The sequence below is a fragment of the Parus major genome, chromosome 2, assembly GCF_001522545.3.
Source record: "Parus major isolate Abel chromosome 2, Parus_major1.1, whole genome shotgun sequence".
In the NCBI taxonomy this organism is placed as follows: Eukaryota; Metazoa; Chordata; class Aves; order Passeriformes; family Paridae; genus Parus; species Parus major.
Genome location: NC_031769.1, coordinates 2,711,771 through 2,734,074, shown reverse-complemented (window position 1 = coordinate 2,734,074; position 22,304 = coordinate 2,711,771). Strand labels below are relative to the sequence as shown.

The following is a 22,304-nucleotide window of genomic DNA, read 5'->3' as shown; positions in this document are numbered from 1 at the left end:
AGAGAACAAGGGGGAAATGGGAAAGAAAAATTAAAAAAAAAGGGGACAGAAGGGGGGGAAATAAAGATGAAAAGAGAGACAAAGTAAAAAGGGAAGAGAGAGAAAAGGGGAAATAGTGAAAAGGAAATGTGGGAAATAGGAGAGAAAGGGGGAAGAGAGGAGGAAGACAGATGAAAAGAAGAAATAGAAAATTAAAAGAAAGGTGAGAATGGAGAAAGATAAAGGGGGAAAAATGAAAAGGAGAGAAGAGAAGGGAAGTAGGAAAGGAGGAAAAACAGGAGAAAGAAGAGGAAAAAAGGGGGAAAGGAAAATGAATAGAGGTCCAAAGAAGCCGTGTAAGAAGGAAGGGGGAGGAAGGCAGCAGTGCAGAGCTGGGGAAGGAGCCGGGGCTCGGGGCAGAGCCGCTCCCGGGCCGTACCTGGGCGGGCGGGGGCGGTGCCGGGGGCGGTGCGGGCGCTCTGCGGAGCGGAGCGGGCTCCGTGCCGCTGCCTCCTCCTCCTTCTCCTCCTGCTTCTGCTGTGCCTCCTGCCGCTCCTGCCGCTGTGCCTGCTGCCGCTGCCGTGTCCGTGCCGCCGGGAGCCGGGCAGGATGCGGGGCTGGCTGCGGGGCTCGGCGCTGCCCGGCGCGGTGCCGCTGCTCGGCTGCCTGCTGGCCGCGGTGAGTGACCCGGGGGAGCTTTGCCACAACTTCGGGCAACTTTGGGAGCGCTGTCGGCTGAGGGCAGGTGGATGTGCTCCTGTGCCCCGCTAAGCTGGGAAATAGGGCTCGGTTTGCCCTTAGGCTCAGGTGCGCGTCCCCTTGGCGAGGGAGCGGAGCCCTCGGAGCTGGAGGAGCTCCATTCGGGATTTTAGCGTTTTATTTCACAACCCGCTCCCGGTTTCGCTGTCATTCAGGTTTGCCGGCTTTCGGTTTGCTTCGGTTTCTGTGCAAGAGCTCGAGGAATCCTTGCAGGGCTCTCCCCGAGCCTGGGGATAACGGGATGAGAGTTCCCGAGGGGATGGGCAGGGGGCTCCGGAGCTCGGGGATGGGCAGGGGGCTCGGGGATGGGCAGGGGGCTCTGGGGCTCGGGGATGGGCAGGGGGCTCTGGGGCTCGGGGATGGGCAGGGGGCTCGGGGGCTCGGGGATGGGCAGGGGGCTCGGGGATGGGCAGGGGGCTCGGGGGCTCGGGGATGGGCTTTCCCCGCAGCTGCCCACGAGAAGTTTGGCAAAGCTCCGCTTCCCAGCGCTCCAGAGCCGGGGGCAGGGGATGTGTCTGGTCCATCCTGGGTGTGATTTCCCCGCGGTCGGGTCGGTGATGGGGACAGTGCCGGGGCAGGCTGAGCAAAGGGGGTTTGTGTCTCCTGCTGCTGTGTGTGCCTGTGCACACACACACAGAGCCACACGTGCCAGCAGAGCTGATCCTCCGTGCCAGCAGGCACCGGGCACGGCTTCTGCACGCTTATCTGAGCTCCCCGCTCCAGGGAAAGGTGTCCCTGCCCATGGCACGGGGTGGAACTGGACGATCTTTAAGGTCCCTTCCAGCCCAGACCATTCAGGGAGTCTGCAGTTCTCTGATTTCGCTGAAGCTTTCTTCTCGCAGCTCGTTTCCTTACAGCGTTTGATTTGTTACGAGACCTGATTTAATTTAGAAGACTGGGCTTGGGGGGAGATCTGGTGCTGGTTGTGCTGAGTGTCCCTCTCACCTGTAACCTTCTCCAGAGCTGTTTTCTTTCTGGAAGGTACAGCTGCCTTCCCAGCATCCTGTAGGGCTGGGGACCCTGAGGTTGCCCACCAGAACTGGGTTGTACCATGGGCTCTTGGTTACAAGTCACCTGTGTTTGCTCTGCTGGGCTGGTGACAGTGGCTGTGGTCACAGAGCCGTTGTAGAATGGTTGGAAATAAATATCTGATTCCAAATCCCTATGGACAGGACGGGTTTCAGTAGACCAGCTGCTCAGAGCATCATCAGCCTGGTCATAAAGCGGAGTCAGATCAACCAAGCTGAGCCTCAGAGAGTGGAAGTTAACCCAGATGTGTCAGTGCATCACTTGTCTCCTTTTTCTTCTCCCCTTTCTTCTCCCCTTGTCCCACAGAAAAATGAAACAAATGGATTTAATTGCAATTTTTTTTTTTTGGCTGTCACCATGAGCCACCCACCCATCTGCATTGCCAAAGACTTTCTTAGAGGATGAACAGGTTGGGAAAATGGATTTAAGTACTGAAAAAAAAATGACCAGGCAATCAGTTCTTGGAATTCTACAGAGCTTGCTTTAGGGGAGATCTGAAATAGCCCATGTGTCCAGGGCTGGAGCTGGGGAAAGGAGAAGGGGGCAGCGTTCTCATCAGCTGCTGGAGCTGCTCCAGTTCTTGCTTCCACTGAAGCCCTTGGCAAAATTCCCATTTCTTTAAAGATTGTTGGCATGAGGAGCTCCTCCGGGGCCGGATCCTGCAGAGGGTGAGGTCGCACGGCTGCCGAAGTTCACCCCGCGAGGGGTGGCAGGATCAGGCTGGGGGTGATGCTCTTGGGTTGCCACCAATAAGCACAAACCCCTAAAGCTTTGGGGCAGCACGAGGCACAGACTGTAACTGCTTCCTTTCCAACCCTTTTATTATTATTCTGTTGTTGTTAATGTTCCTGGGATCTGGTTCACGCCGGTGGGTTAAAAAGATTCACATGCTCCTTATCAGCACTGATCTGCAAGGTGACTAATACTGAGCTGCCTCAGTGCTGGAGAAAATCCCTGCTTTGTTTCTCAGTTTAAACCTGGGATTTGATGCTGATTTTTAAAGCAAAAATCAGCTCTGCAATCATAACCTGGCTCTGGGAGCTGTGATGGCTCAGCAGATCTCTGTTGGTTTGGGTTTCATTCGTTTAATTTATTGTGATAATTTTTTATTGGTACGTCCTTGGGGGAAAAAAAAAACTCTGAACAAGTGGCTGATCAACAAGTTCAGCGCCATAAAACTGTTGCAGCCATGTGGTTTCTAATTGCTGTTATAAACTTTCACCTCTCAGCAGATCTCATTTGCTGCAGTTCATCAGGCCACACTCACCAAAGTCCTGCCCTCCTGCCAGGGACACCTTTGAAAAGTTGGAATAAAAGTGTTGACGTGGTGTAAATGCACAATAATCCCTTTTAGGTTCTTCTGTGTTGGTTTTCGGGGTGTAATTAAGATAATTTGCCTGAAGAGCTACAAATTAGACACTTTTTTTCCCCCCTCCCAGTGTTTGTCTAGAACATGAGATGTGGATAATTTGAAGCAGTTGGTGGATTCCACGTGCCTTCAGATTTCAGGCTCCTTGAATTAGCCAAATCTGCCCATCTGGTGCAATTTGTGCTTTTCTTCTGTGCTTTGCTCTGTTCCAGCCTTGAAGTAGGTTTGTGATGGAAAAGAATAGAACAACTCAGATCTGATTCTTCATTAGTGAGAGTGCAAATGCTGGAAATGTGATCAGTGTGGAAAATCAGCGCAATCTGAGCTCACGGGACAAGCACTTCAGCTGTGTCTCTATCTCCTTCCTCTTGTCATTGATTGAGAATCTGTGAAGTGACATAAATACACTTTAAACAATCACTGCTTTTGGCTGAAACACAAGGTAGTCACTGGAATCCTCCAGCCCAGTTCCTGCATCCAGCACAAAGATCCTTTAGCAATAACAACACGTGTTTAACAAAGGCCTGGCCACAAATCCCGAGTGTATCACTGGGTGTATGATTTATTCCATTTATGCTTGTATAAATGCATGACTGACTTTATTCAGGAGAACCAGTTGCCCAGCCCTGTGTCTGGATAACTCTGAAAGCCTCTCTGCCTCTCTATAACGCTGAAAGTCTTCAGAGAGGGCACATAATCAGCAATAATAATATTGTGGGAGCTCTTATTTAGGGCATAAAAAGGCAAAATGGTAAAATAGGGAGGGGGGAAACGTGCTAGGGAAAATATCTAAAGCTGTTTCAAGCTGTGTTTTACTCCAGCATTCACACCATCATTATCACATCCTCCCCATAAGCCAGGGGTCTGTCTCCAGCAGGGAAACTCAATTCCAACCAGCCAGGAATTGTGATGGGCTGAGTCCAACAGGGTGTAATTTAAAAAGAGGGACTTTCACCAGACACTCAGCATCAGGAGGCAGGTGGGACCATGGACAGGGAAAGCCACCTGGGTTGTGAATTTTGGGTGTGGAGGTGCTTTCCCCCTGTTTTTACAGCACTTTAAAAATATCCTGGTTCCAAGGTTTCGCTGTTGTACCAGCAGCGAGAGGTGTGAGAGCCAGAACGCTGCTCCAGGTAGAAATGCAAATTCAAGAGAGTTGTATTTTGTCCTGTGGTGGCTCGTGAGGCTGACAAAACATTTTGTTCTCGTTCTCAGGGCTTCTCAGTGACTTTTGGGAGGGTTTTTTGTCTCCTCACACTTGGTTTTCCAAAGAGGGGTCGTGGCAGTCAGGGGATGCAGAGCAGGGGGATGCTCTGCACATTTAAAAAAGGGTGAGTGGTGGGACCGTGTCAGGAGAGAGCTGCTTCAGCTGCCAGGCTGACTTAGGAATGGCAAACATGCAGAGTTCATATTCATTTTCAGGGGGGGGAAAAAAGGGAAAAAAAAAAGTGAGCTTTTTGCCTTTACCAGATGGTCTCCAGCAGAAACAACTGGAGAGACTGGTGACTTGTCAAAATCAATCTTCCACATGATATGCTGATAGCCTGGGAGGACTGGGAATTTTCTGGTGTTTGGGCTAGAATGTAGACACAAATCTCTTGGAGCAGAGGGAAGAGGGACAGGGGGGAGAGCCAAGTGTCCCATTTATTGGCTCCAGACACTGTGGAGATCAACAAGACCCAAGATTTGATGATCTTTTTTAAGCCAGACCTGAGTGCACTTGGAGGAGATTTGCCACACCCTGAGTGGCTGAAATTCAGGAAAAAGCTCAGATTATCCGTGCAGAATAAAAACTCTTAAGTCAGGCTTTGGTGGGGAGCAGGATTCAGCTGGGTTTAGGTGAGAGGGAGGTCACACCCTGCCCTCAGAGCAGGTCAGCACCAGTGGGGCAGTGTCACTTCTCTGCTGTAAATGGGGTCCCTGCTGCACCACCCTGCTCAGGGGACACGGATTTGTGATTTTCCAATGCCTGGGAAAGGCTGTGGGATTAAATATATCCCCACTCCCTGCTCTCATCAGCTTTCTCTCTTCTGTGTTGGAAAGAAGAGGGAAGTCCTTTGCAAGAATCAAAGTCTAAGAAATGCAGCCAAGAAAAAAAAACCCCATAAATATGGTTTTGTGGGGCCAAAACCACAGCCAGAATGAGCAGGAGGTGAGTGGAGAGCCCAGAGCAGGAGGGGCTGGATGGACAGACACACAGACTGGCCTGTGGCATGGGTTTGGTTTCCCCATGTGAGTGCTGAGTGCAGCTTCTCCACTGCTCCCTCCCTTCTGCGCTCCCAGATGTTTTCCAGAAGTCACAAGCTCCCACAGCTTCAGCTGGGTGGGACCTGAGCCAAGAGGGGAGACGCTTTTGCCTTTGAAAATGAGATCTCAGAGGGCTGCAGTGGAAGAAAACCCAAAGCTTTTGGTTTATGAGAGGGCCAGGCATGAGAAGCCAGACCTCGTCCACCCGGAGCTCCCACAGCTCCTGCCATGGCAGGGAGGTCCTGCCCTGCTGGAGGAGGCTGCTCCCCACCTGAACAGCCTTTTTGTCACCATTCCCTTTCTCTGGGAATTCATTTCTCTGGGCTGGTTCCTCTCTCTGGACACAACCTTCACCTTTCCCGGGATGCAGGGAGCGTTCATTCCTCAGGAAGAGCCGGGGGGAGGTTTTGAGGAGGGGATTTCTGAGGAGGGGATGAGCTCCCCAGAACCATTGGTTATAAATAAAACCCATTTATTTGTTAAATGGGGCAATGCCAGGCTGCTTCAGCACTGCTCAAAACCCTAAAAGCTCCTGAAAGTGTAAAAAAAAAAAAAAAGCTTCAAACTTTCCTTCTGATGAAGATGTTGTTAATACATCACAAATACTTCAGCTTTATTAGGGCCATCCTCCTTGGCTGTAGCTCTGCCACAAATCACTTGGAACCAGCATAAACCCTAAGGAGGGGAGAGCTATAACAGCTTATGTTTAATAATTGCCAATCTGCACAAATAGAAACAGCTCCTGTGAACGGGACCTGACCTGCTGGGAGCGAGCAGGTGAGGAGAGGAGGAGCAGGCAGATGTGAGGTTTCCTTGCTGTCACAGCCCTGTCTCTGCTGCCTTTTGCCCCCAGAGCTGTGGGTGCCAGGAGGGTGCCCCAGGGTGGGTGCAGCCCTGGCTGGGGCTGGCATCAGCCCTCGGCTGGGCCATTTGGAGCAGGGTGGTTTGTGAAGTGAATTTTGGGAGGTTTCTGGCAGCAGGGATGTGTGCTCAAGGCTGCAGAGCTTGCATTAGTGCTGCTTCAGTGGCTCTTTATTGGGGCAGATCTTATCTCCAGCACTGACATATATATATATAAATATATACACATATATAAAAATATATATATAGGATTTCCAGCCCATTCCTCTACAAGAATTTGTGAGACCCTGATGTATTTTAAATTAACACAGTCACTTTTTCAGTCAACTGCACCAGTAGATATTAAAAGCTTTAAATTTCTCCATTAGTCACATTAGGTGGATTTCTCCCCACCAGGGCAGTCCCTAACTCTCCATTTCACTGTTTGCATTGCTGGGAGCTGGAGATTTACACTTTTGTAAATCTGCTTGGCATTTAAATTCCAGTGTTTGCACAGAATTGTGATTATTTTCTAATTCAGAACCAAACTGGGATTATTTTCTGATACATTTCACTAAGGAGCTGGACAAGAGGGTGGGTGATGTGTTTTTGATAAACTCTGTTGGCTGTCATGGCTTGGCTCCATTGATCTGCATGAATTTAAAGTGGAGAAGAGGCCAAAGAAAGTGAATATAGGGATCCCAGCTCTGTTTGCTGAGCCACCATCCCCATGGCCCTGTTCTTTTTTCAGCAGGGGTGTTCCTCCTCCTCCTCCTGTATGAGCTCCACAGTTTTTTTCATCCTCATCTCTGTCATCCCATCAAGAGGGACAGGAAAAAAAAAATCTATTTAAATACAATTCTTGTCTGGAGGAAAAAATATCAATACTTGGTGTCTCCTTTTAAAAGCTGAAATCTATTGGGTGTCTTTGAGGCTCCAGCCTGGATTCTGTGTTTAACAGATGTTCCAACTAATCCCTGGTGATCTGGAAGACCCCAACCAACATCTGGGCAGTGTCCCCAGGGCCCTCACAGATGTCACTGGCTGTCACAGATGCCCAGCCTGGCAGCTCCCTTGCAGGTGGGATTCTCCTGGCAGGTCAGGACACCCCGATTTTGGTGTTTCTCTGTGGGTGTCTGGGTGCCCAGGATGGTCTGTGTAATGTCTATCTCCTTGCCTCCTTTGGGCTCAGTTCCCTGTGGATATAACTTTTCTCTAGTCTCTCAGCCTCCTTTGGGCTGAATTCTTCTGGGGTCCTCCCTTGTGGGGAGTTCCACTTATCTCAGTTCTTATGATTGGAAGAAAACTCCTGAGCTCGTTAGAATCTTGTTTCTTGTGTTTATTGAAGGATCCTTACAAAACTTAACAGGTCTCTCCAGGCTGGTTACAAGATCAATCTTTGTAATTTGGCACATTTCTTTCCTCTGATGGTACAAACAAGGCCTTGTGGCTCACTTCGTGTCTGACGCACAAAATGGCCTCGAACTACGCAGTTCTTTTATCTTTATACCTATTCTTACCCAATTAACAATAGACACGTATATTATTTTTCTTAATGACCCAATGACCCATCACCTCTGTGATGCACTGCGGCATTTTTTATCCAATCACTTCCTATTACCCAAAAACCTCTAGGAGATGAACATGAAGAAGAAAGAAGAAGGAACAATGGACAACACCTTAAATCCTCCATCTTGTCTTCTGTTCTCTAAACTAACTTTTTCACCCAGTGATTTAAAAAACTTTCTAATCCACACACACTTTTATGTTTTTCTATCTAACTTTAACATTTGTTTTCATGTATCACTATGAAAACATGCTCATGAATTTCATATTATATGAAATTCAATGTTTTTCTAGATCTTAGTATTAAAAACAAGGGCACACATACTGTATTCCAGACTCCAACAGTCTGAGCTCCTGTGGGGCCAGCACTGAAGGCAGGCTCAGTGCTGCTGAGCACTTCCAGGCCACTGGAGGAGTAGAAAAATATCCCCACATAATTGCAGAGAGGGAAGCAGGTGAGGGGTTGGAAGGAGATGAACTTTAAGGTCCCTCTCAACTCAAACCATTCTAGGATTCTGGGATTCTGATGCTGTGAGCACCAAAATTAAAGTTACCTCATTCTGCACCTTCCTGAAGCCTCACAGACACAGTGGCACTTCAGTCCTTTGGCAGACACCTCTCTTCAGAGATCTTAAGCCTCAAACTGGTTTCTTGTGTTGTGTAAGAGTGAAAGGGAAAAAAATATATAAGGAAGGAAATTTTCTCCATGCTGAGCTTTTCCCTGCTGCCTGCTTTATTCCTTACCCAAGAACAGGTTTTATTTCATCTCTCCCAAGTGGCAGCTCAGACTTTGAGGAACACATCCCCTTGCTAGGCAGGAAGGAAACAAAATCTAATTAAATGTACTGGTTGTGATGATCACCACCCCAAAAAAAAGTTATCCATAACAGCTCTGCACATTTGCACCAAAAATGAAAAGCAGCTTCAAGGCAGACCCTCAGCTTTTTTATGCACTCAGCTTTGAAATGGCCAGGATCCAAACCCTGCTGGGGTTACACCTCTGCCACCTTTATTGTGCCACAGCCACATCCACCTCTGATTTTAAGTGAATGTGATTATTGTTGTATCTCCTACCCCATCCATTTGTCAGGAGAGAGGGGAACTCCTTCATCCTGCCCATGGCTGTGTGGGACATGTACTTGCTGCTTTTTTGCTTTTATTCTTTTACTTTTAAGTCACCTTTTGCTGCCCTCAGGAGTTTCCTGAGTGAAGATTGAACCTGTGCCTTGTTTAAAGTGGCTAAAACTACTTCACCCTCCTCACCATCAGTGGCTGGGCTCAGTCCTGGTGTTTTTTGGCTGTTTTTTTCCCATGTAATTTGGGACAGTTCAGCAAGGAATGATGTGGCTGCTTTGCTCCCTTGCTGGAGTTCTGTGGAGGGATGCTGGAGCTTTGAGGTTCCCTCCCTGGGAGTTCCTGGGGTTTTCCTGCTGCCCTGGGGTCATTCCAAAGCAAAATGCAAATGGCAAAAGAGTGAATTAATTCACTTGTTTCCTCCCACATCTGCATCCATCTATTTGGGTTTTTTTTGCCATTTTCATCCTGCCTTTTAAGAACAATCAGGCTTTTCCAGCCCGTTTTCACAGCAGGAAGAGGTTTTCTTTTTGCTTGACATCCTCAGAGACAGAGAAGCTGCTGCTGAGAGAGTTCCCAGATTTCCAGGGCACCAAGGGGAGGGCAAGCACTACACAAGGAATTTCTGATGTGCTCAAGTGTCCACTGCAAGGCTGAGTGCATTTTTGGGGGGACACAACATTAAACACATCTGCAGAGCCATGTGGGTCTCACCAGTGATCCCTCCCAAGGAAATTTTCCACCCTTTCTGCTCTTCTCTGCACCCCAACACTTCAGTTTTTGCAGATTTTCTCTTTGCAAAGCCTTTTTTCACCTGCTGGAGGTGATGCTTTGTGGTTGAGGTGCAGGAATTGTTCAAATAGTTTTGTTTTCAGCAAAATTAAACTTTGTTGCCCCTTGCCCCTCTCCCTCCTCCCTTTCCAGGGAGTTCACACAGCACAGGGTGTATCAAAGGCTTATCTTTAGGCTGTTTGTGTGCAATGCAGATGAGGAAAGTTTTTATCCAGAGAAATAACAGCTTATATTGGAACAACTGAAATAGATATTTATATATGTGTATATATATATATTTATGCATATAAAAATATGTGCTTTCAGGTATAGCAACACTTCCTGAGGGATAAAAAAGGGAAAAAAGCTGAGTAGCCATTGCTGTGGATTTAGCCTGGAAATGTTTGGGATAACACAAAATCAGAGTGCTGGTTGTGGAGGGTGTCCTTTGGCAAAACATCGCTCCCATCCTTCACGCCACAGACCTACAGCCAAGCTCCCAAATTAAATTCATGGCCCTTCTGGGCATTAAACTCCTCAAACTCCATGGAAATGTGGGTTTTTATGTTGTGCCACAGTTTCCTTCCCACCTGCTCACTCCATGCTGGGTAATGTGGTATCCATGTGATAATTCTTCACATCCCCACAGCCCCACAAAGGGCTGGGCGTCCCACCAGCTCCTCCCAGCCTGGGTAATTTAGTTATTTTCTTTTTATTTCTGTAATTAAGGAACTTGGCAGAACTCAGAACAGCTTTTTCAGACCCATGAAATGCGTAGCTGGAAGTTTCCTCACTGAGTTCCAGGCGTAAAGAGCCTTAAAAGCTTTTTTCTGCCTCTAGATGTGCTAGTCAAATAAAAAATACTGTGTGTCAGATATCAGCAGTCAATCAGGGCTGTAAGGGCACTTAATAAAACTGGTTTGAGATGTTGTTTTAGATATCCATTCATCTTGGTCCCTACTTCTTTTGGAGATGGCTCGTTGGTGTCTGCCAGAGGCTAAAGGTGCTCTGGAAGTGCTTGATCTACACTATAATTAAATTTATACACCACAAGGAAGGTGTTCCTGGTGTTGGTGTGTGTATTTGTGCCTTCCACCTCCGCTGTTGATTTCATTTGGGTCTTACAAACTTGGGGATATGGGGCAGGAACGACTTTTCTGTCTCCTTAAATTGTCTGCCAACACTCCCATTTTGACCATCCAGTTATTTAGCTTCATTTTGCTAAAATCCACCTTTTTGCTGTGCTGCTTTGAGTGGAAAGCTGTTCCCAGAGCCAGACATCTCTGGTGGTTAAACTGTGTTAGCCAAGCCCTGATGGTTTTGTAGACAGAAAAGGAAATTAGAGTTGGAACTCGCTGCCTTGGGTCTACTTGACCTGAGCCTCAGAAATGCCTTAAGGGACCAAGAAAATATCTGGAAATAATTTTAAACCCAGCTATAAAGCTGAAGCTCTGGTTGTCTGTGCAAATCTGTGTGCTGAGTGTTGTTGTTACAGGGAGGTGAAGCAAAGGCAGGATTTATTGATAAATCTTCCAAAAATGTTCAGTTGAGCTGTGGAGGAAGAGCAAAGGGCTAAGGAAAAGTTGTGTTTTCCTGAAGGGAAGACCCTTCATGCAACTGAACAACACTCTCTTTGGGAAGAGAGATGGGAAGGGAAAAGAATCCATGGGACTGTTGGGTCTGACCAGGGGCTGGCCAGGACCTGTGATCCCAGCAGGAATTGTCTGGGGATACAGGGATGAGGGAGAGGATGGAGATTGTGGTGAGCCATGGGCAGAGTCCTGAATCCCAGCTGCAGAGGGCTTGGGGAGCTCCAGTGAGGAATGATCACAAACCTGAGCTGAATCCCTCATGTGGGACAACCCCTGGCTCTGTCCAGAAGCCTCCAGAGCTCCAGCACTCCCAGGGACGTTCCCTGTGCTGGGAATGCTGAGCAGCCCAGGTGCACTTTTCTCTCTCCTGTACTGCCTTTTTCCAGCGTGGACTTCTTTTTCCTCTGCAAATTGCTGTAACCGTGTGTCCCCTTCCTGTTCCTCTCTGCTGCAGATCTAACGGGATTTTATTGCACAATGAAGCTATCATCATCATCATCCTCATCAAACAGCAACTGTGTCTTTGATTCTTGCTCCCTTCCCCACTGTGGGACTGCTGAGGAGTCAAGTCTCTCTTTCCAGAAGGGAAGTTTAAATATTTGGCAGGTTGATGCTCTCCTCTCCTTTATAGTGATTTCTTGTGTGTGCCAGCTCACCACTCAAACTTCCTGGGCTGTCAGCTCTGAAAACAAGTATTAAATATACATTGCAGCCCTGGGAGGAGAGCCCAACCAGTCAGAGAGCAATGGACCTAAAAATAAATGCTGATTTCCCTTGCAGAGTAGCCTGGGGAAAAGTACAGGCAAGGAACAGCATCCACTGGGGCAACCAGCAGGAGAAGGAGATGAACCAATGAATTCAGCTACAGATGGAGAGTTTAGGATGAAGCTGGGAAGCTCAGCTCAGTTCCAGACTCTGAAAATGAACTTTCTGCTGGGGGTGGTCTTGTGGCTGAATGCCTAAAACCCAGCTTGGAAATGAGACTTTCTTTTGCCTTGTTTCTTCTCACTTTTATCTGCCTGCATCCTAAAGGCGTTGTAATTAATGCTTGGCTGGATTAGCATTGCTAATTGATGTCATGGGGATGATGTGCTCACCCCCTACACACGTGGACTCGGGATGACATCAGGGCATGGAAGCATCTTTTTCTTCGTGGAAGTGTTAGGAAAAATTTCTTCTCTGAGAGTGTTGTCAAGCTTTGGAGCAGGCTGCTCCTGTTGGTGGTGGAATCACCCTCCCTGGATGTGTTCAGAAAATGTGTAAAGGTGGTGCCTGGGGACATGGTTTAGTGCTGGACATGGCATTGATGGGTTTACAATTGACTCAGTGATCTCAGAGGCCTTTCCCAGCTTTAAGGAATTTATGATTCAAAAGTAAAGGGCCAGTGCTGGTGCAGGAGTGTTGTATACTCGATGGGATTGGATTTGGCTGGGTGTGAGAAGGTTTGCAGCAGTGAGGGAGTGAGATGTGATCCAAGTCCCGATGCTGTGCTCACCCTCCTTCTCTCCTGTCAGGAAAAAATGACCAAGACAGAAGCAACTTCAGCAGGAACAAAACATTAGTGCAGGTATGGATCTACCTGGCAGTGCAGGAATGGGAGCTTGGTGGAGCCGTATCTGAGTTTGACTTTCAGCCAGGTGAGAGTAGGAGATGGGAACAGGTCATCCTGGAGGATAAAAGGAACATTTCTTCTGGTTTAGAAATTAAAATCCAGTGTAGAAATCCAGTGTGGTTTGTTGAGAGATGGGCAGGATCTCTCAAGGGGTTTGTGTAGTCATCACAGAGTCATGGAATGGTTTGGCTTGGAAAGGGTTCTAAAATGATTCCATTCCACCCCTTGCCTTGGGCAGGAGCACCTTCCACTGTCCCAGGTTGCTCCAAGCCCTGTCCAACCTGGCCTTGGACATTTCCAGGTCTAAGGAGCATCCACAGCTTCTCTGGGCACCCTGTGCCAGTGTTTCACCAGTCTCACAGTGGAGAATTTCTTCTTGACATCTAAGAAATCTCTTTTCTTAGTTCAGAACCATTCCCTTGTCCTATATCTATCTGCCCAAGGAAAAAATTGTTCTCCTTCTTTTTTATAAACCTCTTTGAAGTACTGGGAGACATCAGTGGTGTCTCCTCAGAGTCCAGTCCCACCAGTGTTGTGGATCTGCCAGATTCCTGCTGGAAGGGTCCCACTGATGATTCCTCCTTCTAGAATCTTCCTCTAGGCTCCTTATTTTGGAATTTGAGTGTGTGTGGACACGCTGGGGATGTGTGGCAGAAGCTCAAGGCCAGCTGGACAGCTTTGCCCTACGTGTGGCAGGGCTCACTGCCCTCTCCCAACATCACCCCCTGCTCAGAGGGATCCATCCACAGTGGCCTCAGTCCTTCCTGTGCCAGCCAAATGTCCTGGGGGTGGTGGCCATGGAGGGAAAGGAGTGTTTTGTTAGGGAGCAGGGAGTGGTTTCCATCAGAATGGCACAGGCCATGTGCTCAGTGGTCACACAAGGGTTGGGTGACAGTCCCAGCATGGTGTTTCACCCAGCTGACGTGGCCCATTTCCTGTAAAATAATTGGAATGGAGAGGAAGATTAATATTTTTGATTGTCCTCATAGGATCAATTGAGAGTCTCACCCAGACTCTTCACACTGTGCTAAAATAACAACAGCAAAATTAAAAATTGTGCTTTTCACCAGGAAAGATGCAGTGACCACCTCCAGCCCCACATCCACCAGGACCATGAGCTGCTTACAAAGGGCAGGAGGGAGAGAAATCTGAAATTGAATTTGTACCCCAACAGTGAGGTCTGCAGTGGGGAATCCATTAAAATTGTACAGAGCTCACCAGTGAGTGACCAGAGCTGCCCTCTGAGACTGGAGCATGTGGGAACTGGGAAATGAGATTTAATTGATCTTAAGGCCAAGGTAAAAAGATGGGAGAGTGCTCTCTTCATGTAAGACCTTGCCCACTCTTTGCCTTCCACGGGTTATTTTCCCTTAACAAAAACACTAACCTTTCACTTGAGGAATAATCTCAGCAAGGTGGGTTATTTTGCAAAATTGAGAGGGGGTGAAGGGATTTATCCTTGGGGATTTTCATTCTTAGTCAATGAGGAATTCAAACCAGAACAGCCTGTCCCCCTTTTCTTCCCATCAAGAAACTGGATATCGTAGAATAGAAGAATTCGAAACTTAGGAAGTCCTAAGTTATTTTTCTTAACAGAAAGGTGAACAAATAAAGAAAAAAAACCCATGTTTTTAAACTTTATTTTCAGGCCAGAAAAGGGCCAGGATGTGCCACATCTTTAACTGATGGCAGAGCCATTTCTGGGCAGGAGGGAAGTGCCACCTTCGTCATTCTCAGGCTGTCAGTCTGACCCACTCAGAGAAGGGATCATGACCCCTGCCACAGATGAGATGAGTGGGAAAGTTTCACTTTTGAAAGTTCTGTCACAACTAGCAGTTTCAATCCTATTCAGCCTTGGAGTCTGGGTGTCTCTAACTCCCTTCAATAGCTGCAGATTTAATTTGGGACGTTTTCAGGCTTAGAAATGTAATATTGGGCTGAGTCTGGAGTTTAAAAGTATTTAAGAGTCTGAGAAGTTCTGACCACCTGCAGGTGTCTCCTGCAGGGTTTTTCAGTGGGTTGTTCCCCTGCAGAATGGTGGCATTTAAGTGATGTGATGGAAAGCAGCACTCCTGGGTGTCAGGAGGGAGAGAGCAGGAGGAGTGCAAGGGAAAAGCAGCATTTTCCTCATTATGTGGGAGGCACATGAAGAGCAACACGTGTGTTCTTGGGTTTGACCAGGAGAGGGTTAATTCAGCCTAAATCAGCACCTTGTGGCTGAAATAATTTTTGTGGAGACAAAAATCGTGTCTTTCCTGGTGGAAGTGGCATTTGATCTCCTTTCTGTCTGTAAGGAAAGTGCTGCTGAGTTCCTGTTTCAAGGGAATTCCCATGGGATCACTGCAAACAGCACAAGAACAGGATCTCAGCTCCAGCATCTCCCCCAGCATCCCTTCCCCTCACAGGATCTGGCAAAGGACACAGGGAGATAAAAGCCCTCAGGAATTCGGTCACGTATTCATTGGGCCCTCGGAATTTAACTCCTGGCTGTGCTTGGGAAAATCCTGCCCTGCAGCCACCACCTTTGCCAGGATAAATCAGCTTAGCTGGGCTGATGTGAGCCACAGAGAGTCCCACTGAGGGATTAATGCTCCTGGAAGTTGTGACAGGAGCAACCCTGGGAGGCTGAGACCCTCGTGTGACCCCAGGGATGTGGGGTGTTCCTCGGGGAACCCCTCGGGGGGCTGTGACCCACCCTTGTATCCTGAGCTGGGAATTTTGTGGTGCCCATCTGGCAGAGGACTCTGGCAGCACGTGTGGATGATGATGCCTGGGAGGAAAAGGCTCCTTAACCATTGGAGTGGGGGGAATCTGCCAGAAATTGGTTCAGCCTTTGGCCTCAAGGCCCTTCCAGAACAGTGAGAAACGTTCCAGTTGTCCACAAATATAATAAAAACACAACCAAGGAGATGAAATTAAATGTTTGAAGATTCTTAGCTTGGGAAATTCCCAGGATTCAGCAAATTGGTCTCCAGCAGATTCAAGGAGCAAGCTTTTATCTCAGCTTTGACAGAGACTCTGTGTGTCCCACATGACTTTTTCTGATCCGTAAAGGGGAGCTCAGGTGGGGCAGTCTGCAAAGGGTTACACGGGGTTAGCACAGGGAGTTTGGGGCACAGCCTGGCTTGGGGAATTAGAGTGGGATGCCAGAGTTTGCCACGTTCCCTCTGTAATCAGTTAAGTGCTCTCACTCTGATAAGCAAAGTATGATTTTAATTAAAAAGCCATTCCAGCTGGATTTAATTCTTATGCCATTGAAGAGGCAAATTGCTTTGTGTATAAGGAGAAAAAAAGTGTGATTGTCGTCTTGTTCCAAGGAGTTATAATCCACAGTGGCTTGGATCCCAGGTCAGGGATAATTTCTCTGCTTCTCGGAAGAAATGTGATTTTATTTTTTTTTTCTCTCCCATCTTTAAGACATCCCTGCTCTGACTCCACGTGTTCATTGTGCCATCCCAGGGGGATGCTGCACTCTGGGGAGCCAACCTTGATTTTTTTTTTCCTTTTAAATTAAGGCTTTTCGGAGAAGATCTGCACATTTTGCTGTATTTGATGCTGAGGAAAGCACTTCTCTCTATTTCCTACCCTATTTAATTTTGTGGAGCAAAGCCTGGAGCCGGTGCTTGGCTGAATCTAGGGGGTTTCTGGCCATGCTTGGTAGAAAATGTGTGTTCACCTAGGAGAAAATAAAGATGTTATTTTGCTCTTTGTATTGCTCAGTCTCACCTGATCCAGGTTTAGCTGTGGCATGAGATGCTGCTGTCAAATACCTGCAGAAACAACTGTCTGACAGCAGCTTGTGTCACTGAGGAGATGAATGACACAAATCTCCCCCAAAGCTGACATACAGAAAAGAGCAGAAATACAGCAAGGTGGCGGCTATAAACTCCAGAACTCCAAAAGATCTTGCACATTAAAGAAAAATAATAATAATAAAAAAATTATTCACTTATTTTGTTTATTCACCCACAAGAATATTTCCGGGCTGTGTAACCACATCTGTAAATCTATGGGGCAGGGTTACTGAGATAGATTTTCCTCAGGCTCTCTGCAAATCTCAGTCCTGGCTGTTCTGGGAGCTGTGGATGGATGGCTCCATGCCCAGGTTGGGAAAGCTGAGGAAGGAGAAGGTTCCTCCTCTCCCTGCAGCCCTGTGAGCAGGGGAGGCACATCCATTACCAGTGACAGTAAGCACAGCTATAATTACAGCAATAACAGGCTTTACATTAGCACACACGCCTTGTAAAAAGCTACTAATGATTCCAGGCTTTTGATTTTAGGCTTTGTTGCCTCTTCTCTTTCCTCACCCTGCTCTGCTGCCTCTGTGCCTTCTGTGTGATTCCCTGAAGCCCAAACCTGGGACATTAGGAGTGAAATTAAGGGGAAAAGCTGCATTTCCACACTTGGAGAAGCCAATTTCTCCCAGAAATGCTCACAGCCTGATAAACCTGTGAGGGATGCACGAGGCACAGCTGGATCCTGGTGCTGGTTTGGCTGTGATTTAAAAGTGCCATAAATTCTCACCTACAAAAACTGGTCCTCAATAAAGTGTGCAGGGCTGGGAATGGGATGTTGTGGGCAGGAAGCAATCCCTGGGGGCAGGAAAGCCAGTCAGGGGAAGTTAATGTTAGGAACCAGGTGATGGTGAATACACCGTTCACTGCAGTGGGCAAAGCACAGGCTGTGGAATGGAAAATCCTCATTTTTCACTGGTCTGGCTGGTGGGCTGTGGAGTTGGGAAGAGTTTCTGAAGGACTCCTGACCTTAAACATGGTTTTCCTGTTGGCAATAGCCTGAAGTTCTTGTCTGGAAGATCTCCCCTTGCTGGACCAACCTCTGCCACAGCAGTGTGAGCTTGTGCTGCTGAGAGGCATTTTCAGCTCTGAGGATACTCAGGGAAAAGCTTGAACTCTTCCAGAGGAGTAAAACAATTGGGTTGTGAAATCTCAGCCCTGAAATCTCAGCCCTGAAGATGCTTTTTAGGTCCCTGCTCCTGGGTTAAAACCCAGATGAGTGATAAACCAGGTGCAGTGCAATCCCCTTTTACGTCGTGGGGCACCTCAGCCAGCCAGAGGATCCCACAGCACATCTGCAGGCACAGGGATTGCACAATCCATTCGCTTTTGCAACATCCGAGTAGTTCTGAGGGGCAGATGCAGCCAGAGTTCACTGTGTCCCCAGCCCCAGGCTGGGTTTGTGGGGTCCAGCAAGCCCAGAACTGATGACATGGATGTTCTTGCTTTGAACAACAGAAAACAGCAAAAAAAAAATTAAAAAAATTAATGAGTAGGAATGGTGTCTCTTCCCAGGAATTGCAGAACATCTTCATTCAGGATGGATTTCTTCCTCCCACACATGGAACAGAGGGAGGTGTTATGCAGAGGACAGGGAGGCTCCAGGCAGCCTTCATTTTTAGTAAGAACAGGATCAGATCCTCTTTTTGTCCTGTGAAAACATCCCCAGGGTGGGACTGGATTGCAGATTAAGATGTCAAATTCTGCTTTTGTGGTCACTGGAGCTTTGAGGCTGGATTTATCTGCCCCCAGGTAGGGCCTTGTGGCAGTTCAGGAAGCTGAGGGCTGCAGAGGGGACAGGTCCCTGACACCTTTTCTTGGACCATGGGTTCTCCCAACTCTTGAGAATTTCACCTGGGGCTTGGGCAGCAAACTTCAGGCAGAGGAATTCTGCCTTGGTCTGTAATTTCTCTGTCTGTTCCTGCATGCACAGGGACCAGTTCAATGTCACTGGTTTGCACTGGTGAAATACCAATTGCTCCTGGTCACCTTTGGCAATCCCCAAACCCAGCAAAACCAGCAGGAAAAACCATGAAATTAATCAGAAACAAAAAAGTTGAATTTCTCTTTTATTTATCAGCTGGATTACAGAGGTTTTGCATCTTTCTTCTCTGTGCCACCAAGGTGACCTGAAGGCTGCTGCTGCTCTGCTGGCTGGGGTCACAGAATCATGGAATGGCTTTGGTGGGAAGGGATCTCCAAGTTCATCCCATTCCAAGCTCCTGCTCTCAGCAGGGGCACCTTCCACTAGACCAGGATGTACTGACCGTGGAATAAATGAAGATACTGCAAGTTTCCTGATGAAACTTTGGGAACTGACAGCACCTGTGGCTCCAGCAGGACCAATATGATGATTTTTCTTTGCCTCTTCTTGCTCCATGACATGGATTGTTAGACCTTGACCTGGCTTTTTCCAACCCAAAGGTGTTAACCGAAGAGAAATGCCCCTAAAGTGGAGTTTTCAAGGATGTCTGAGCAGCATTTCCTCCTCCTGCAGTTGAGAACGTTATTGAAACTTCATTATTTAGATGTGGGTTTGTTTTTTTTTTCCCAAACAAGACCAAGTGGGCTTTCATGAGTGGAAGCCAGCAGCTACTTGGGAAAGTCCAAGGAAAATGTAACATCTCAGTGCCTGGGCCAAAATCTGTCATCAGAACCCAGGAAGTCTGTGCACTCGGAGCTATATTAAGATAAGAGTAATCCCTGATGGGAAGAATAGATTATTTTATTTGGCAAGTTATTAAAAGCAGCTAATTTTCACCAGTTACCTCCAGTAAGTCGACTCCAACAACCTGATAAAATGTAACATGTGCTCTGCTGAACTCTTCTTTTTAAGGGGCTGAGATGGGCAGCCCAACACATTCCCCCTGGCCCTTGCTATTATTGGAGATAATCTGGAGAGGGTTGTGGATTTTCAGAGGTTTTCAGTTCATGTCCCATTGCGCTTTACTCTGCTAGATTGAATTTTCTGATAGCACAGGGCCTCTGAGCACATTCAACACCTGGTTAAGTTGCCTGAACACGCTCCCAGTGGCTACTGAGATAACCTGAGGGCATCCAGAAGGATGCAGGGCTCCTCTACTTCCTTTTGTGCTTCCTTTCCACACCCTCCTTTGCTTTTTATTGGCCTTTTAAAATTCTTGACGTGGTGTCATGGGACAGATCTTCCCAGTGCCCTGTAAAAAAAGGAGAATTTTCTTCTTGTCCTTCCTCTCTGCTCAGTTTATCCAGCAAACACTCATGTTTGTCTTTTCTCAGCAGCACGCACTGGGAGTTCATGTGGAATTATTTACCGCTTTTAATCCCCCAAATTCTCTGCCACATCCCTTCTTTCCTGAGATCCAGGCTGCCTAACTGGAGGTCTGCGCTGAGTCTGTTCTTTCTCGAGTCCAGGTTTTGCATTTGGCTGCGTTCAAACACATCTCAGCCAGCTTTTACAAATGCTCTTAGATGCAAGTTCTCCAGGACTGCTAATTTCAAATGTTTATCTCTCCTGAATGCTGTTTAACATCTGCCTTTGTTACTAATGAGCTGGAAAAAGCTTCTCCATCATCATCAGGGCCATGCATGTTGCCCTGCTGCTTTCCAAATACAGATCAAAATTATTACATGTTGAACTTTCCTCTACTGGAGTGTACAGTCAGTAAAATTTTGTTTGTTGTAATGTTTTTTGTTAAAAAAAAATAAATTCCAAACCCAAAAAACTCCAAGGAAACCAAACTCAAAACAAATCAAATTAAAAAAAAACAAAAAGCAAAAAGCCCCACAACTAAAAATACTAACTTCTCATTAATCCTTTATCTTTATTAGCTGCAGAGTTTTCCTGATGTCTTCAGCTTCTCATATAATGCTTCTAAATTTCATACACTTTGTTTGTATTTCTTCATCTCTATTTGCCTTAGTTTAGTCAACACTGGTTAAGTTGGTTCACTTATTTATTTTCACTTCCGATTCCCCCCTTTTTAATTCATGGTTGAGCTGTGATGAAGCTTTTACTCCAAGTTAATAATTTCCATTGGGAAACTGTGCCTGGATTGGATCACTCTCGTGTCTTTGGTGGCCTGGCCCTTCCTTCCAGCACAACCATGACCTGTGTGCAAAAAATAACCTGGTCTGGTGGAAGATGTCCCTGCCCATGGCAGGGGCTGGAATGAGAGGAGCTTTAAGGTCCCTTCCAACCCAAATCAATCCATGATTTCATAAACAGGACAACCAAGAGGAGGTGGTGAAGGAGGTCCCCCATCCTCAAGCTGGTGCCTGGTCATCAGGAGGAGGAAGTTTTTTGTCAGGAGATCACGAGAGGAAGATGGGTTTTATTCCAGAAGCATCATTTGGGGGACAGCAGGGATATTTTAACAGGCTCCTACAACATTCTGGTGTTGCTTTCTGGAAGACAGGGATGGCAGTTTGGCAGTGGGAATGGGATAATATCATCCTAATGGCATTGTTGGGATGGTGTTCCCTGGAAAAGTGCAGAGGATCAACAGAGCAGTGATCAATTCCCTACAACAATTGTTTACTCAAAACCCAACTTTAATAAACATTCCAATCATCACAGGGAAATATCCCACCGTCCACAGAGAGGGGACCTCATTCATTTCACAGGAAGGTGGTTTTAATGTTATTATGAACAATTTAAGTGCTGTTTCATTATCAGAATTACAATTGTAAATTAATTGGTACAATTAATAAAAGCAGAGAAGAAGAAAGAATGTGCTGTATATTAAACTCAGCTTTCAGTCAGTAGAACACAGGCAAAGGGGAATCTCCTCTTTGGTTTCCCTGTTTGTGGAGATATCTGTGTGTTTATAGAACATATTCCTCTTCATGGGGCATGGATGGCAGCTTAGAACTTGGCTGGGTTTTGTCAGTTAATGTCTTCAGAAAATTCTTGGGATATGTTTGTTACTTGTCCATGCTTGAAATGTTCTCGTGGTGGATGCCTTCAGTGGGAAATCTGGGATTTCCAGAAGTGTGTGATGTGGCTGAGAAAACGCTGCTCAAGGTCAAACTCTGGAGGGAAGAGAGGCTGGATTTCTTAATTGTTATTGTTTTTATTCTTTAATGAAGCACCTTAATCTTTTAGGATGGGTTTTGTGGTTATTTCCTCTTAGGCATTTTGTGATTAGAAACTTTGATGGCAGCTCAAGCTGTTGCAGAAAGAGTTTTAAAGGAATTTTTAACCTGCTTGTGCAATTTCACCACTGCATCCACAGAATAATAGAAATGTCTAGATTGGAAAAGACCTCAAAGGTCATCAAGCCCAACCCTTAACTCTTCACCTTTCAACCATGGCCCAGTCCAGACCATTTTGAAGCCATGAGATTTGCCCTTCTTGAATGGGTAAACTTGGCTGGATTCATTGTGAGTCATCCATTATGTGGCTTTGCAGGTGTCATCTTATTTCCATTTGAATCCTGAATTAAAGTCCTGACAGGACATTGCTGCTGGCTGGGGATTACAGGTGAAGATCTTGCACTGGTTGCTCTCCAGGTGCCATGGGGCCATGGTTTGGTGGTGGGTTTCACAGTGCTGGGTTGATCACACAGAATCACAGAATGACTGGGTTGGGAGAGACCTCCAAGATCATCGAGTCCAACCCAGCCCCAACACCTCAACCAGACCCTGGCACCGAGTGCCACATCCAGTCTTTTGTTAAACACATCCAGGGA

At 47.0% G+C, this 22,304-nt stretch overlaps 1 protein-coding gene across 2 annotated transcripts in view; it reads left to right on the top strand.

Moving 5' to 3' along the window:
* The first annotated feature begins 479 nt into the window (after nucleotides 1–479).
* VIPR1 (vasoactive intestinal peptide receptor 1) overlaps nucleotides 480–22,304 on the top strand; it is a 105,014-nt gene continuing 83,189 nt past the window's right edge. The window contains exon 1 of one of the 2 annotated variants that reach the window (XM_015619940.3): nucleotides 480–657. In XM_015619940.3, the coding sequence (XP_015475426.1) occupies nucleotides 589–657 (69 nt within the window). In that variant the 5' untranslated portion in view covers nucleotides 480–588. The remainder of the gene's footprint in view (nucleotides 658–22,304) is intronic. The other variant, XM_015619938.3, reaches the window with a different exon arrangement.